This window comes from Arvicanthis niloticus, chromosome 3, assembly GCF_011762505.2.
Source record: "Arvicanthis niloticus isolate mArvNil1 chromosome 3, mArvNil1.pat.X, whole genome shotgun sequence".
Lineage (NCBI taxonomy): Eukaryota > Metazoa > Chordata > Mammalia > Rodentia > Muridae > Arvicanthis > Arvicanthis niloticus.
The window spans coordinates 79,961,580-79,977,319 of NC_047660.1; the positions used below are offsets into that span (position 1 = coordinate 79,961,580).

The 15,740-nt window shown below is 34.4% G+C and overlaps 1 protein-coding gene across 4 annotated transcripts in view; it reads left to right on the forward strand.

The window, feature by feature from the left end:
• The window catches only part of Tasor (transcription activation suppressor), a 49,088-nt gene that overhangs the window by 24,716 nt on the left and 8,632 nt on the right, over positions 1-15,740 (forward strand). For 2 of the 4 annotated variants that reach the window (XM_034497071.2, XM_034497074.2), the window contains exons 12-18: positions 1,918-1,990; positions 2,085-2,156; positions 3,127-3,828; positions 6,094-6,464; positions 8,388-8,532; positions 9,711-9,770; positions 13,548-14,473. In XM_034497071.2, the coding sequence (XP_034352962.1) occupies positions 1,918-1,990; positions 2,085-2,156; positions 3,127-3,828; positions 6,094-6,464; positions 8,388-8,532; positions 9,711-9,770; positions 13,548-14,473 (2,349 nt within the window). The remainder of the gene's footprint in view (positions 1-1,917; positions 1,991-2,084; positions 2,157-3,126; positions 3,829-6,093; positions 6,465-8,387; positions 8,533-9,710; positions 9,771-13,547; positions 14,474-15,740) is intronic. The other 2 variants (XM_034497073.2, XM_076931308.1) reach the window with 1 other exon arrangement.

A 15,740-nucleotide genomic window follows, 5' to 3' on the forward strand; every position in this document is an offset into this window, starting at 1 on the left:
AGCAAATGAGCTATATCTGTAGCCAGATTTCAGTTCACTTTCTCCTATGTTTGAAAATGATCTGCATGTCTCTGCCTCCTGAGTCCTGGTATTGATGGTGTGAGCTACCACCCAGCACATAACTGAAACTAATCTCGAAACTCTGAGTTCTCTGAACTATTCTGAAACCCTGCTTTGACCTCCTAAGCGCATAACCACTCCTGCCTGTGGATTTAGTGTTCACTGTTTTCTTTTTTTTTTTTTTACTTTGATATAGAAATATGTATTTTAATTTGTAAATGTATGATAACACCTTTGCTTATTTCTAATTTAATTGCATTGTAATCTGAATAGATGTTAGTTTGATATTTGTTCAGATTTATGTCCCTATGTGCTTAGTTTTTAATGTATCCTTTCTTCATAAGTAAATCATAAGTAAATATTCCCTAATTGTTAAATGCTAGGTATTTTATTCTAGTTTGACAAATTTTATTTATTTTGGAAAAGAAAAGAATTTACTAAGAAAAAAATTTTTTTTATTTGTTTTGAGACATGGTCTTATTATGTAACCCTGGCTGGCCTGGAACTTATTATGTAGATCCAGGCTAGCTTAGAACTCAATGGTGATCTCTTCCTGCTTCTGGTTACCAAAGGTTGTGATTAGTAGGGTACCTCACCTAGTCCAAGAGAAGGTTTTAATATGGGTACAAGTGTGAGATTCTTATCTTTTGGGGTCAGCTCTTAGTCTTCATTATTTTTTGTTAGTAGGTTGACTCCTAACCCATTGTTGTACTGAACATGGAATCTAGGACTGCCTATGTGCTAGACCACTTCTCCCACAAAGCTATAATTCCCAGCCCTTTCTTTTTATATTTTGAAAAAGGAACTATCAGAGATTCTCAGGCTGTCCTTCAGCTTGTGATCTTACTTATCTCAGCCTCCCAAGTAGCTGAGATTATATAGGCCTGTGCCACCAGATCTGGCTTTCTGTGTGTGTGTAACACACATGCACGCATGCACAACATGTCTAATGCTCATGGAGGCCAGAAAAAAAGTGCATTGGAACCCCAAGAACTGGCTGTGAGCCTCCCATTTGTGCTACTAGGACCAAACCCTGGTCCTCTCCAAAAGAAGCAAGTAGTCTTGCTGGGCAGTGGTGGCACACGCCTTTGATCCCAGCAGTCTTGAGGCAGAGGCAGGTGGATCTCTTGAGTTCAAGGACAGCTTGATCTACAGAGTGAGCTCCAGAACAACCAGAGCTATACAGAAACCCCTGACTCGAAAAACAAACAAAAAAGCAGCAAGTACCCTTATCTGTTGAATATCTCCCCTGCTCCTGCTTTGTAAATCTTTTGGGGGAATGTGGTTTTTTTTTTTGTTTTGTTTTGTTTTTTTTTTTTTTTGTTTGTTTTTTTGTTTTTGTAATTACTGGTATTTTGTGTGTTACTTTCTCCACATAGTTAAAAGGTCCTTGTACTGTTTATTTTTCAGGTCATCTCTGGCAGGTAAAATTATGTAACATGAATGATACTTACTAAATAACTGTAAGATTAAATTCTGGCAACATGTTTCATTGAACATTATCTTGAATTTTCATAGGCAGTTATTTAAAAGCCTGTGTTATACCCAAGGTCCAGCATATTGCTTAGCAATTAATGTTTTTTGCACTAGTGAGAAATAATAGAAGTCTCTATATTTTAACAAGTTATTTTTCATAGATAATTATAATTCAAGAACATTCTCAGTATATTATATATGTAAGTTCTCGATTGTAATCTTGAGCAGTTAGTTTGGTGGTTTTAATGTTACCTTGTTTTGCCATAGTGAAAAGTTTTTAATCTAATCTAGTAGTATTTGTTATACTTAGTAGAAAGTGTGTCTCTTTAAAAGTAGTAGTAATACTAAGGTATATATAACTTCTGTCTCTCCAAACTACAGGTTCTTGTTAAACCTTTAGGAGACCGAGGATACCTTTTTCTTCTTTCTCCTTTCCAGATGGTTTCTCCATATGGTAGGTAGTCTGGCTTTAATTTTTACAGTTAAAAAATTAAAATTAGTTAAAATACTTTGATGATAAATTTGGCTTTGTTTGTTTGTTTTTTTAGAACATCAGACTGTCAAGTCACGAATTCTGCATGCTTTGTTTCTGTTTCAAGAACCTAGATGCCTAATTATCAGTAAGTTGTTTCTTAATGTCAAAGTATGCTTGTTGGTAGACAATTATTGAAATCAGTAAGGCTACATACATTCTATCTCTTCTACATCTTACTTTTTGGAAATACTGGGATTATTTTGTAGAATTAGTAATATAAAACATGACTTGGATATCTTTCCTCTCTCCATTTTTCATATGCTGTTCCTATTGGCTTATTTATTGAAGTTTTATTCTTAACGGTGAAACTTTGTTTTGGCTTAGCTTTTTTTTCAGTGCTTTCATTAGTGATGTTTTATTATAATTGTTTTAGTACTGTAGCTCATTAGTTTTATGTGACACAGTTTTCTTTTATTTATTTGTGCATTCAAGTCTTAGTGATTTTAAAGTATCATATACCAAATTAAACATGAGGCCTTTCAGAGTTAATTAGAATTTGTGATATTTATGTCAGAGAAGATTTTGCTGTTTCCCTTCTAACAGTAAACTTGAATGCTATATTAAGGAATTTTACTAATGAGCTTACTTTTGAATTAAGCCTGGATTTTTTCAGTTGTGGCTACTCAGTGCATGGATATGTTCTTATGGGGAAATGCGTTTATATAAAGTTAAAGCTGTTACTTTATGAGAAAAGGAATGACGTTATTTGCAAACTGATACTGCTTAGAATCTCACATCTTGCTTTTTCAGCTCTCACCCCTTGCAATTTGCTTGCCACCATTTGTCTTAAATGTGGGTGAAGAAAGTGAAGATCATTAAAGAGTGGATTTCTCTCCATTAAAAATCTTTTGTCTCCTTTCACTTGCTTTGGTTCCTGGCCTATTTTAAGCAGAAGCATATTGCCCATCAGTTTGCTGTACTATATATGTATCAGAAACAGGCGCTCACTGGCTCAGCATCGAAGTTCAAATGTTGTTATACTTCAGTAGTACACATATCTGTATTTCAGTAGTTTCCTTATTGCTAATATAGTTTACTCTTTTGTTTATTTGCAGCACAAAAAGGTATAACGAATACAACACCACTGGAGAGGCATGAGAACTTACCAGATATATTAAAAATAACTCAGTTTTTACAGTTTTCTCTGATTCAATGTAGAAAAGAATTCAAAACTATAAACACTATACATTTTTATTCTGTTGTTGAAAAGTATGTAAGTGAATTTTTTCAGCGAGGTTTTGGTTCGGGTAAGCGAGAGTTTTTTATGTTTTCATATGATTCACGATTAGATGATAGAAAATTTCTATACTCAGCACCAAGAAATAAATCCCACATTGATGACTGCTTACATACCTATATTTATCAGCCAGAAATGTATCAGTTACCTATTTTTAAATTAAAAGAGTTATTTGAAGAAAATCAGAGACGTCAACAATTTAGTCCACTTTCAGATTATGAAGGTCAAGAAGAAGAACTGAATGGTTCAAAACTGAAATTTGGAAAACGGAATAATTCAAGGGATGAAACTACTGAACCTGGACAGCAAAAGTCATCTCATTCTTTGGATTATGATAAGGATAGAGTCAAAGAATTGATTAATTTAATTCAATGTACGAAAAAAAATGTGGGTGGGGATCCAGATACAGAAGATACAAAAAGCAAAACTGTCTTGAAGAGGAAGCTTGAAGATCTACCTGAAAATATGAGAAAGTTTGCCAAAACAAATAATTCCTCTGAAAATCATCATCTGTATGAAGGTAAAATAACATCCTACTTTTTCGATAAAAGCCAAAACTTGACCTTGGTTCTGTTCTTCCCATGGTAGAGATACTCAAATTACTAAGCCTAAGAGCCAAATACAAAATATCCTAGGTATTTGTTTAGGTTCAGGTTTTAGGTGTCTCTCCCCCCACCCCCCAATCTTTTTTGATGCAGGGTTTCACACGGGAGCTCAGGCTGGACTGGGATTCTCACCAGTTTTCTTTCCTCAGTGTCCCAGAATGCATAATTAAAGGTGTGAGCATGCCTGCCTGGCTTGTTCAAGATTGGTGGTTGACTTTTGAAATTTTTACAGTTTATTAATCCTATCCTTAGAAATACTACATTGTCACAGCAGGGAAGTCATTGCAGTGGCTTTACATTTCCTCCTGTTATCCACTCCAGCTTACCTTTCTGCTAGTACTAACAGTAACCTCCGCAGTCTGCCAGCTTTCTATTTTCTTTCCATTCATATGTTCCTTTTGCTGTTTGCTTGAGGTCCTTTTCTTTTTCAACAAGGTATGTTCTTTAAGTGGGTGTTAGGCCTCAGTTTTTCTTTGTACAATCCAAGAAAACATAAACCATCCTAAATTTAGTTAGTTACCTTGCCACCACCAAAATGGGTTCTGAATCCAAATAGAAGGCTCTGGTTTGGTTTTGTATATTTCATGTTTCTGGAATTTCTTCTATTTCTTTCCCAGAGTGGAAGTACTTAGCAATCATTTCTTTCCTTTGATGAAGTATTTGGTTGGTCATGAACTTCTGGTCTAGTTAATTACTATGTTATTTATGATGACAGACAGATCTTCAAGCAGCTAAAGAATAAAAGTGATGTCTCCTGGTTTTGTAAAGAAAATTATGATAAAATACAATCATGGCCATTCATTTGTGTGTATATAGCTACTTTCACACTGAGATGGCAGAATTACAGCAAAGACTGTGTATGGCCCATGATGTTTAAAATATTTACAGTCTGATATTATATAGAAAACATTTACTCTGGTATGTCATATTTCTGAATTGTTTAGTTTGGACTAATATGATAAAGTGTACTCATCACTTTTAATCAGCGCTTGAAGTTAGTTCCTATACTTTAAATTTTGTTTATGTAGTGAGAGATATTTGTTTATTTTAGGCTATTACTTAGTGAGCGGACCCTCCTAAATTAAAATTACGTTTCTTATATTCAAGCATATAATTCCTGTTGTTACTTTATTGTGTCCTTCTCAGTTGATAGAAATGACAGATTTTTGTAATAGTGTGTTTAAGTATTCCAAGTAAGTTAAATGTTTATATAAGTGTTTTAACATTTTTATACTGGCTGTTCAGAAGCATGCAGTTTGAGGTTTTGTGCTCAGGATCTTTGCTGCAATAATTTACATTCTTACGTCTCCCATTGTTTATTGAACAGTACTTGTCTGCTTTTCAAATATGTTTGTCTCTTACTAGATTGGACAAATTAATGTCCTTGCGTTATTATTTACTTTTATGCTCTGATTGAACCGAAAGCCTTGCTCAGGCTAGATGGGTGCTCTCCAGTCTCTCTCTTTGAAGCAGTATTAAACTAAGCTGCCCATATTAGCTTTAACTCATTCTTTAGTCTAGGAATGAGGTTAACTTGTCCTCTTGCCTTGGCTTCCCAAGTATTTGGGACAGGTGTATGTCACCAGACCTGGAACCTTTATTTTTAATTTTTGAATTATCTATGTGGTAGCCATTATGTGATATCGTTTAACTTTAAATTAATTAAAATGAGATAAAAATACATTTCACCAGGTGTACAACTATATTAGAACATAATGAAAGAGCACTTAACCATCACAGAAAGTTCTAGTTGACTGTGCTGTTGTTTTATGTAACTTTCAAGGCCTTTTCTTTATTTGATTTAGGCCTTTTTACTTTCAGTGTCTGTGTCGTAGCTCTTTTGCGTCCTTCCTGGTTTTATATTTTCTTAATCATTTCAGAATCCTCTCTGTTGTTTTGTTAACTTAAGATAAATTTCATTTTCAATATTTGGCTTTTCAAGACTGTTCCAGAATAACAAGAGTCTGGTCATGCTTTTTGTTCTTCCATGTGTTCTTCAAATTTTCAGAAACAGTTACAGTAAAGGACATAAATACATTTAGTTCCTACCTATAAATGTCTTACAAGTGACTTTTAAGTTACGTTTGATTTTTATAATACATTATATTTTATCATCCTGTCTTATAATGAATATACTGGCTTTTAAAATACAAGAGATGACTTTTCTTTTTTTTCCTCAGAATCTCCACAGTCCACTGGCTTACTTGGACATGATCCTAACTTGAGACTGCAGCAGGAAGATGCATGCAACACTGGAGACATCCACAAGCTTTATAATTGGCTTTCGGAAGCACTAGCAAATGCACGACACTCAGATGGATTCCTGACAGATACAGTCAACAAGGCCTTAGGATTGAGTAGCAGTGGTTCCTATGAAGAGCTAAAGCAAAAGTGTGATTATGAGTTGAACCCTACTTTAGATAAAAAAGAATGTGAGCAGCCTGCTTGTACAAAAATTGAAAATGTGCATTTTAAGGATGCTCAGAGCCCATTGCTAGAAGTTGATGCAGCAGCATCTGTTAAGTATCCTACTCTTCTATCTAGCAGTGAGGTAGGCATTAACCATAAGCTACATTTGAAAGAGTAAACATAGCCTTCTAGTTACTGTGTGTGTCCTCAAGAGAGTATGGGCATACTTCAGGGAGTGGCTTTTCCTTTCCAAAAGAACAAAGACATATTCTTAAGTAAAAGTGTTTGTCCAGGAGGGTGATTCTAAGCTATTCTTGTTGAAATAACATAAATACTGAAGTAATTGATCGTACATGCTTGTGTGCTTTATATAATCTAAAGTTTACCTATTATGATAAAACTAGGGCTAGATGGTCAGATTAGCATAGCAGGAGTTAATTTCATACTGTTTTATAAAGAAATCCTAGAAACCCTGGCTGTTTTATGCTTTAACAGAATTAAGCTGAGACAGATGAAGCAACTGAACTTTGTAACATAGTGCCGTAAATTTAGGCATTCTATATTGTGCAAATACAAATGAATAGCCTTTGGGATTATCTTTGAGGTAATTGTTAGTTTTGGTTAGTTTAGTTAGGAATTCAGTTTGTATATGTATAGTTTGTGCTTAATAGACAAGGCATTTCCTGCATTAGTACTTTCCTTAACGAGTAGCAGAATTATTGAGGGATAATACAGGATGGCACTATATTCTTAAGAGTTCATAGCTAATTTATTCTTGTGCCTTTGAATGAAAGTTATGGGCAGTGGTGGCACACGCCTTTAATCCCAGCACTTGGGAGGCAGAGGCAGGCAGATTTCTGAGTTTGAGGCCAGCCTGGTCTACAAAGTGAGTTCCAGGACAGCCAGGGCTACACAGAGAAACCCTGTCTCGAAAAACAAAAACAAAAAAAAAACCAAAAGAGAATGAAAGTTCTATACGCATGTCTCAGCCTTTCTGTATATACCTTGTAAGTATTTATTTTAAGGAGAAGGTGGTGGTAGGAGGTTTATGTGGTAGGCGTTGAAATATTAAGTTGTACTGTTAGTATTTCTCAGTATGTTTAATGAGAGTATGGGCTGAGTTTTGCCTGCTTCCTGTTTTTGTAACTATAGGGTTTATTCCTACTTATTTAAGTATTGTCAGTATTTTTAAATTACAGTACAAATATATCACATATAAAATTCAAAATATAAGAGTTTACCAGTTACTGCTTTAAATCAATAACAGTTTACATGTGTAGTGTGTATATTACTTTAAAGACTTATTTATCTTATTTATATGTTTTGCCTGTGTGTCTGTATATATATCACATCCTCCTCCTCCCCCTGTGCCCTCTTGAGAGCAATAGAGCTGTCAGATCTATTAGAAGAACTAGAGTTAAGATGTTGTGAACTGCCATGTGGGTGCTGGGAATTGAACCCTTATCTTCTGTAAGAACAGTTAGTGTCCTTTATTGCTAAGCCATCTCTCCAGCTTCAAAATATCTTTTCATAAAAAAAATTTTAACTGTATTTTAATTTTGTATATATGTGTAAAATTCAGAGGATATCTTTTGAACATTTATGCTGTCTTTTCTATTGTGTGGATCCTGAGGAAAGCTACTTCAGGATATCAGGCTTGGTGGCAAGTGCCTTTATCCACTAAGTCATCTTGCCAGTCTTCAGATAACCTTTAAGGATTATATATATTGTTTATTTTATTTATTGGGGGAGGTGTTTGTTTATGACAGGGTTTTACTCTGAACCTGTGACTGGCTTGTAACTCATTATATAAACCTGATTGGCCTCATTTATCTTGCTCTGCCTTTTGATTCTGATTATAGGCAAGTTCTGTCATTCCTGGCCTTGGCAAAATATATTTTAATGTGAAGCTAGAGTATTACAACATTACCATGTTGCTTTTACACATTCGTAATGTGTAGTCTGAAGTTTGTACATCTGCTGTAAGGAAGTAGTATAGTCTTGACATTAAAATTAAAAGGAAATTAAAAGGAAAACTATTAAATGCATGTACATTTATTTCTAGGATCTGAATTTAATTAATGTCAATAATTTTGAAGAGTGCAGTCTCTGTCCCACTGTTTCCATTGAGCGTGGATTCCTTAGACAAAATTCTAAGTCAAATGATGATGAAGAGACAGAAATACATTGGAAATTGATTCCAATTACAGGTAAGGAGTAGTAACTCATTTGGTAATAGATTTGCTTCCTTTTGCTCAAGGACCAGTTTCTTGGAGAGTTTCATCTTTTCTAGATTCCAGTCATGGGTCCCGAGGTACCTATCTTACTTGGCTCTGCCATGAGTCTTTATTTTGAGCAATATTTTGCTTATCACTATTCTTCATTGACATCAGCAAGTATCTGCAAAAAGGCCTATTAATATAGGGATTTAGGGCATAGTTACTCTTAGGGAGTTTAGTTTGCCTAGGATCAATTGAAAATTGTTGACAGCAAATTGGAGGAGTAGGTGTTGGAATGAAGTGATGCGGTTTGGTAGCCATTACTTTTCAACTTACTAACCTAAACTTCACTACAACAAGCTGTCTGTTATCTAGAATGTGGTCATGTTGAGGTTCATCTGTGTGAAGGAAATTTGATTTCTTAATGATTCATTCTGGAGCACAGCCTGAAAAGACCAAATGCAAATACCTAATGAAAGTTTATTGAACCACTGGTGTTGAAAGATTGTCATTTGTAATATTTTTACTTGTCTGTGCACACACTACATGCTCTTAATATTCCAACTTCTTATTCATGTTTGCTAGTTCAATATATTTGGAATTGTTTTCTGGGCACATCTTTTCTATTCCTGTACCTTTATTTAGCCTTTGGAAAGAAATCGAAGGAAGAATGACTTGCTGAAAAGTAGATGGCTTGGGACCTACAATCTATGAGACCTCTAGGGAGTCTGAGAAGAATTTCTAAAACCCGATGAGTTTCCGTGGGCTTCAGCACTTCATACTTCTCTACTTCATACCTTACTGGAGAAGGCAAGAGACCCTAGACCTGATGCTAGAGAGGGAATTCATACTCTTATGAAATTGGAGGCATAGTGATACTTGAAAATCAAATAGAAAGTAGTTTGTAGGTAGTGGTTATCTTAACTTTTCTTCATTTAAACACCTTCATAATTGCTGTTGAGTTGTTTAAAGAAGTAATATAGGTGTTGATCTTCCACGTCACTTGAGTGGAAAGGGAAACAACTTCCTATTTCCAAATGACCTAACAAAAATGTTCAGGGAAAAGAAGGAACATTCCTTTGTTAGCATTTGTGGTTGTCTGAAAGGTGCCTAATGGGCGTCACTGGTATCTGAAGAGAGTCTACAAATCTAATGGATGCTTTCCTCAGGAGGGAATGCAGGAAGCCCAGAAGACCAGCATGGGAAACATGGTGAGAAACAAGCACCAGGTGAGAAGGCTCACTTTGCTTTTCTTCCCAATGTGCCCTTCTTCAGAATTGCTAGTTGCATTCTGATTCTTCAAGTAGGGCATGGTTTTACGTTGTGCTCCATACAGAGAAGTCTAGGCAAGATCTCTTAACTATCATTTTAAAATTACTAATTTAATTGTATCAGATATTTTTGTTACACACATAATCTGTATTCTTGTCTATCTGATCGAGTGACGTAGGAAAGTGAAAATGTTTTTCTTAGTGTGTTTCTTCAGATAGTCTATAAGAACCAATCTTTATTTTAAAATAATAGAATATAAAAACCATTTATTTCCTTTTCATACTCTGTTCATAATCTTGAAAATTTTTTGGCCTACTTTTTAAGTATAAAGCTAACTTCTGCAGATGGTTTAAGAGATTAAAAACTACTTCCAGAAATAAAAATAATATTGATTAGCTAGTTGCAGTAGATACATAGATGATAGTCTTCCTTGTTTGACTGACCTCAGTCAAATTCTACTTCACTGTGTGTATTTGTGGCATTTTGTTGCTTGAGATTGATAGTAATCTATTTAAATGTTTTCATTTGCTTTCTTTTGTTATTTTAATTTAGGAAGAAAGTTACATGACTTTTTTTAGTATTCTTGTAATATTCTGAAGGTGTTTAAATTTATAAGTAAAGCTAAATGGCTTTCTTTATAAACTAACCCTTCTCATAAAGATCTTTATCTACTAGGAAAGATGACTCATTTTTGAATATACATGATGTAATAAAGTACAAAAATTTTTAGTGTATAGCTCAGTAATGTTCACATAGGTATAAACTGTGACTGCTACCCAAGTCAAGATGTACAACAGTCCCAGGACCCTTCTGTATTTACTTCTATATTTTCTTGTGTCATGATATCTGCATTCACAACAGGTGGCCACTAATCTCACTTTCTTTACCATATTTTTAATTTTTGTCTTGATAAATTGAATCTACTCATGCCTGTTTGGCTCTTTCACTCAACTTTATGTCAAGGTTTTATCTATGCTGTATATTGTCAGTAATTCTTTGTAGGAGAAACAGTTACCTTGTTTGAACTTCATAATGTTCTATAGACATACACTTTTCTTTTCCTTGAGACACTGTATATTTTGTAATGGGAAGTTAGATCTAAGTGATATTGCCATATGAGAAATAATAATGCATTCTCTTCACATGTTAAAAGTCAAATGACTGGTACTTTGTCAACAATCAGTAAAATAACACGTATTATAGACTTTGGCATCTATTAAATCATTTATTGATGAAGATGGGCTTTTCATTGATGAAAATAAACTTTTAAAAACGTTCTTAAAACCATCTGGAGTAATTTATACAAAATAAAATTGAATGGTGTTTATTCACAATTTAAAGAAATTTATTTTGCTTTATTTTATAATTTAATAAAGTGACTTGTGGGTGTATATTAAGTATGAGTAGTACATTTGACTATGTAGATGTAAATACATCTATATGGAGGCCAGAGGAATACTCTGGTTTCTTCCTTTATTGCTGTTGTCCTTATTACTTTGAGGCAGTGTCTTCACTGAACCAGAAGCTTGCCCTTTGAGTTAGGCTGTTTTGCTAGCAAGTCTCTGAGGTTCATCTCTCTCAACCCTACAATGTAACAGTCATATACATCCATGCCTGGCTTTTTACATGTATCCTGGAGATTTGAACTGTAGTCCTAATGTTTGCATAACAAGTGCTTTTACCCACTGACTATCTCTCTAAAATTATTATGGTTGTTATCATTGTTACTATTATTATTGAAACCCTGTATAAGGTAGGTTACCCAGTGTAGCCCTGGCTGTCTTTGAACTAGTTATGTAGATAAGGCTGGCCTTGAACTCACAGATTTGCCTGCCTCTGTCTCCCAAGTGCTAAGATTAAAGATGTGTGCTCCATTTTTGGCTTGCCCCTAGAAATTTTTAATATGGAAAACTTTACGTAGATACTTAAGATACATTTAATTTTTTTTAAATGTCTAAAATCTTATCTTGATGGTTCCTCACCCAAGTGATATGGTGGCTCAAGCCTAGCTCTTATTTCAAACATGTGTTAAAGACATACAAGTATATATAGTCATAAATGTATTGAAAACTACCTATATTTTTAAAACTTATTATTATAATCAAAATAGTTGCTCTCAGTTTACCTAGTACTCAGGATACCGGGGCAAGAAGATTTATGAGTTCAAAGCTATCCTGACCCCACCTCATAAAACAAAGGAGAATGGGGTTGGGGGTTAAAAAACAAAAAAAAAGTATTAAGTATGTTTACTTTGCCCTCAATAGGTCAAGTATTGGTTGCCAACTTCTTATATACCTGTTTATATATTTTATATGCATTTTAACTGCATTTTCAATGTTGTAAATTTTAAGTGTAGAACATCCAGTATTCCTCAGTCTTAAAGAACTTGAGCTTTATATTTCTGTATGTTTTAATTGTTGACAAATTGGATGTTTTGCTTGCCTTCTTGTTTTGACATTTGTGCCTGCTTTTCTTGCTCTGTAAGTGTTTTTGCAGTAACTGAATGCAGTGTTCATGACAGTGAAAAAAGTGCAAGTTGGGGATAATAAAAATGGAATTTTTTTTGTAGAAAGAATGCACAGCTACATCTGAGCATAAACTTGGATTGTAAATTCACTTGTAGGTACTATAGGTTTGAAAATTTATAAATGTACTTTCTGATTTAGAGTCACCATTTTCTATACTATAGTAGTGATATGTTAGGAAATCATGTTAGCTAAGACTTACGGAAATTTTTTTCATTTTTCAATCATAATTGTGTTGATAAATCTTTAGGCAAAGATCTCTTGACTTATTTTTAAAACCATATAACTATAAATCAATGTTAAATATATTTTCCTCTTATTTTTAAAAATAGACTTAGGGTGCTTGTTTTGAAAAGTAGTTTTAAAAACTTACTCATATTTGAATTTAAGGTTTGTGGGGAAAACAACAGTATGATCTCATAGACTGAGCCACTTACAAGTCAAAAGTTGTAGTCTCATTACCATTGGGTTACACAAAGACTTTGTAATCCAAAATTTGTAGTAGCTGTCCTGTTTGTTAATGGAATTATTTACAAATTAAATGAAAATATCTGAGGGCATTATCAAAGGTACTAGTCAATGCAGCTATGAAATATGTTCAATTCCTATTTTGTTGAGCCTTTCTTTCCTGACAGAATGAGTCTGGTAGGCTGTAGGTGATCCGTTAGCCAACCTACATGTGAGAACCAGCCTAAAAATAGGTAGTTAATTTTCTAAGATCTTAAACGCTGCAATATTTCTTTTGGGCTTTCTTCCAGTTGCCTTAGATTCCATTCTTAAACCAACACAGCATTGTCATTACTTGGCCATGGAATACAGCAGTTATAATAGTCTGCTAACATCAGATGGATAGAATGGTAGAAAAGCAAGAATAGAAGTGACTTAACATTTGTGTATGCCAGTCAGGCATTGGTGGGTTTTGGTTTTTGTTTTTATTTTTGTTGTTTTTAAATCTTAAAGAGGCACTTTTGAACACTTGGAAGAAACTTTCAGCATTGTTACTGAAATCCAAGGCATAGCCTATAAGTAGAGCAGATAGGACATGGGGTTTACACAGCTTTTGAAGTTTTAAATTTAAAACAGTGGATATTTTTAAATATATATCTGAGCTGATGTGTTTTTAACTGAGTTTTTTGTTTGTTTGTTTGTTTGTTTGTTTTTTAATGCTACCCATTTGGATTGCTCTTACAATAAACTCTTCTTGTATAGGAATGAAATCACCAGGAGAACAGCTGGTGTGCCTGCCACCAGCGGAGGCCTTTCCTAATGATCCCCGGGTCATCAATAGAGAAAGAAGCTGTGATTACCAGTTTCCATCCTCTCCATCTACAGATACTGTAAAAGGTACCACTGAAGAGGACACAGTAGCAGCTCAGGTGATGACAGTGGAAGAGCAGTGTGTGCCAGCAGCAGAGCTTCCTACAGTGAGCGAGACTACAGAGAATACAGTGTTAGCAGAGTTTCATCTCTTCTCTAGAAAGATAGAAGCGGTTTTGAAGCAGAAGAATGTTTCATATGTTAGGACAGTTTCCACACCTATCTTTTCCCCACAAGAGAAGATGAATCGCTTTTCTGAGTTTACATATTCTAAGACTTCTAAAGCTGGTGTACAGGAATTTGTAGATGGTTTGCACGAAAAACTAAGTACTGTTGTTATTAAAGCATCAGCTAAGAGTGTGAATTTGCCATCAGTAGTAAGCCCTAACCATTCTCATACTACAACAGCATTGAATTCTCTGGGAAGGCATGTTGTATCAATTTCCTCAAGTGACTTCAACAGTAAAGACTTTTTTGAACCACTCTGTTCTGAACATTTAAAAGATAACAGCTCTAAAGAACAGTATTCCTCTTCAATGGAAGTAGAAATGAATCAGCTGCACCACTGCAAAGAGTTAATATTGACTTCTGATCACACTGTACCTGGTGATACTGTCCTGGAACCCACAGAAAAAGAAATAACAAAATCACCCAATGATATAACCATTTCTGCACAACCAGCACTTTCAAATTTTATAAGCCAGTTAGAACCTGAAGTATTTAATAGTTTGGTTAAAATCATGAAAGATGTCCAGAAAAATACTGTGAAATTTTACATTCATGAAGAAGAGGAGAGTGTGCTTTGCAAAGAAATAAAGGTAACTAATGAGAAGGTAATCATAGTGCTATATATAATCGATGGTCTGAACTCTGCAAAATTGAATTTTAAAAGTGGCCATAATATTTTTTCTGAATTTAGTAATTCATAATTGAATAATAGTGCATTGAACTAAACATAGGACCTATGATCTCAATATTGTTGGTGTCAGACTCTTTATTGTTGAATTTTAGATTGTTTGGATGTATACATATAAGGGCCTCCTGTGGCTATAGCTAAGTAACTTTGATCCCTACTATCATGGGAATAAGGAAGAAACCTCTGATCAAACTCACATTTACTTAATTTAGTTTTTGTTATTTTTATTGGAGAGTACTATATGGTGCTTGTATGGAAGTCCTAGGATAGTTTGTGAGAATCAATTCTCACTACTAAGTGGTCCCTGGGGATTAATTAACTCATGTATTTAGGCTTGGTAGCAAGTACTTTTTACCTGTTGAATCATCTTGCTAGCCTTTTATTTAGAGATTTAATTAAAATAAGGCCATGTTTACTTGTTTTTTTATGAATGAGAAGGAAAATTACAGAGAGGTTATTAAAGTTCTGCTGTTCATCTCATAAGGGGTTTTATCAGTCCAATGAAAAAACCTGTTCAGAAATGGCATCATAATACATTTGTCATTTCTTTGATATCTTGACCGTTTCAGAGCTCTTAAAGATCAGAAAGTGTGATGGTTTCAAAAGATTCCCATAACTATAGACTACCATTTCAGGTATTTGGTCTTTGGGTTTTGAAGTAACTACTTGTTCCTATTTATGGAATTTATTTTCTGTGACAAGTTTCTGTCTGTTTTGTTAGAGGAAGCAGAGAGATTGAAAATGACTTCAAACAAAATAGTTCAGAAACTCATATTGATGACAAATTAATCCTTTTATCTTTTATAAGGTGTCTCATGTTAGCTTGTTTGATGTCATATTCCAAGTAATACACAAAGAGCTTTGAAATGAAAAAGGATGCATACCACTATTGTGCTTTCCTTTCGTTTTGTTAGGAAGGTTATTGTCCTGTGTGACTGAATGGAGAGTTTCTCCAGTTTGTCAGACACAGAAGTCTGTCCATAGCTGTATGCTAGTATAGTGCTGGGTGAGAGTTAAAGCTAAACACTGATGTAATGTGTTCAGTGTAATTCTCCCTTTAAAAGATGGATTGTTAAACACCCAAGGGACATCTATAGTGAGGAGGTAGGAAATATAATTCTCTATGGATGGAGTTTTGAATTATAGCATGTTATCATTATTTACATAGA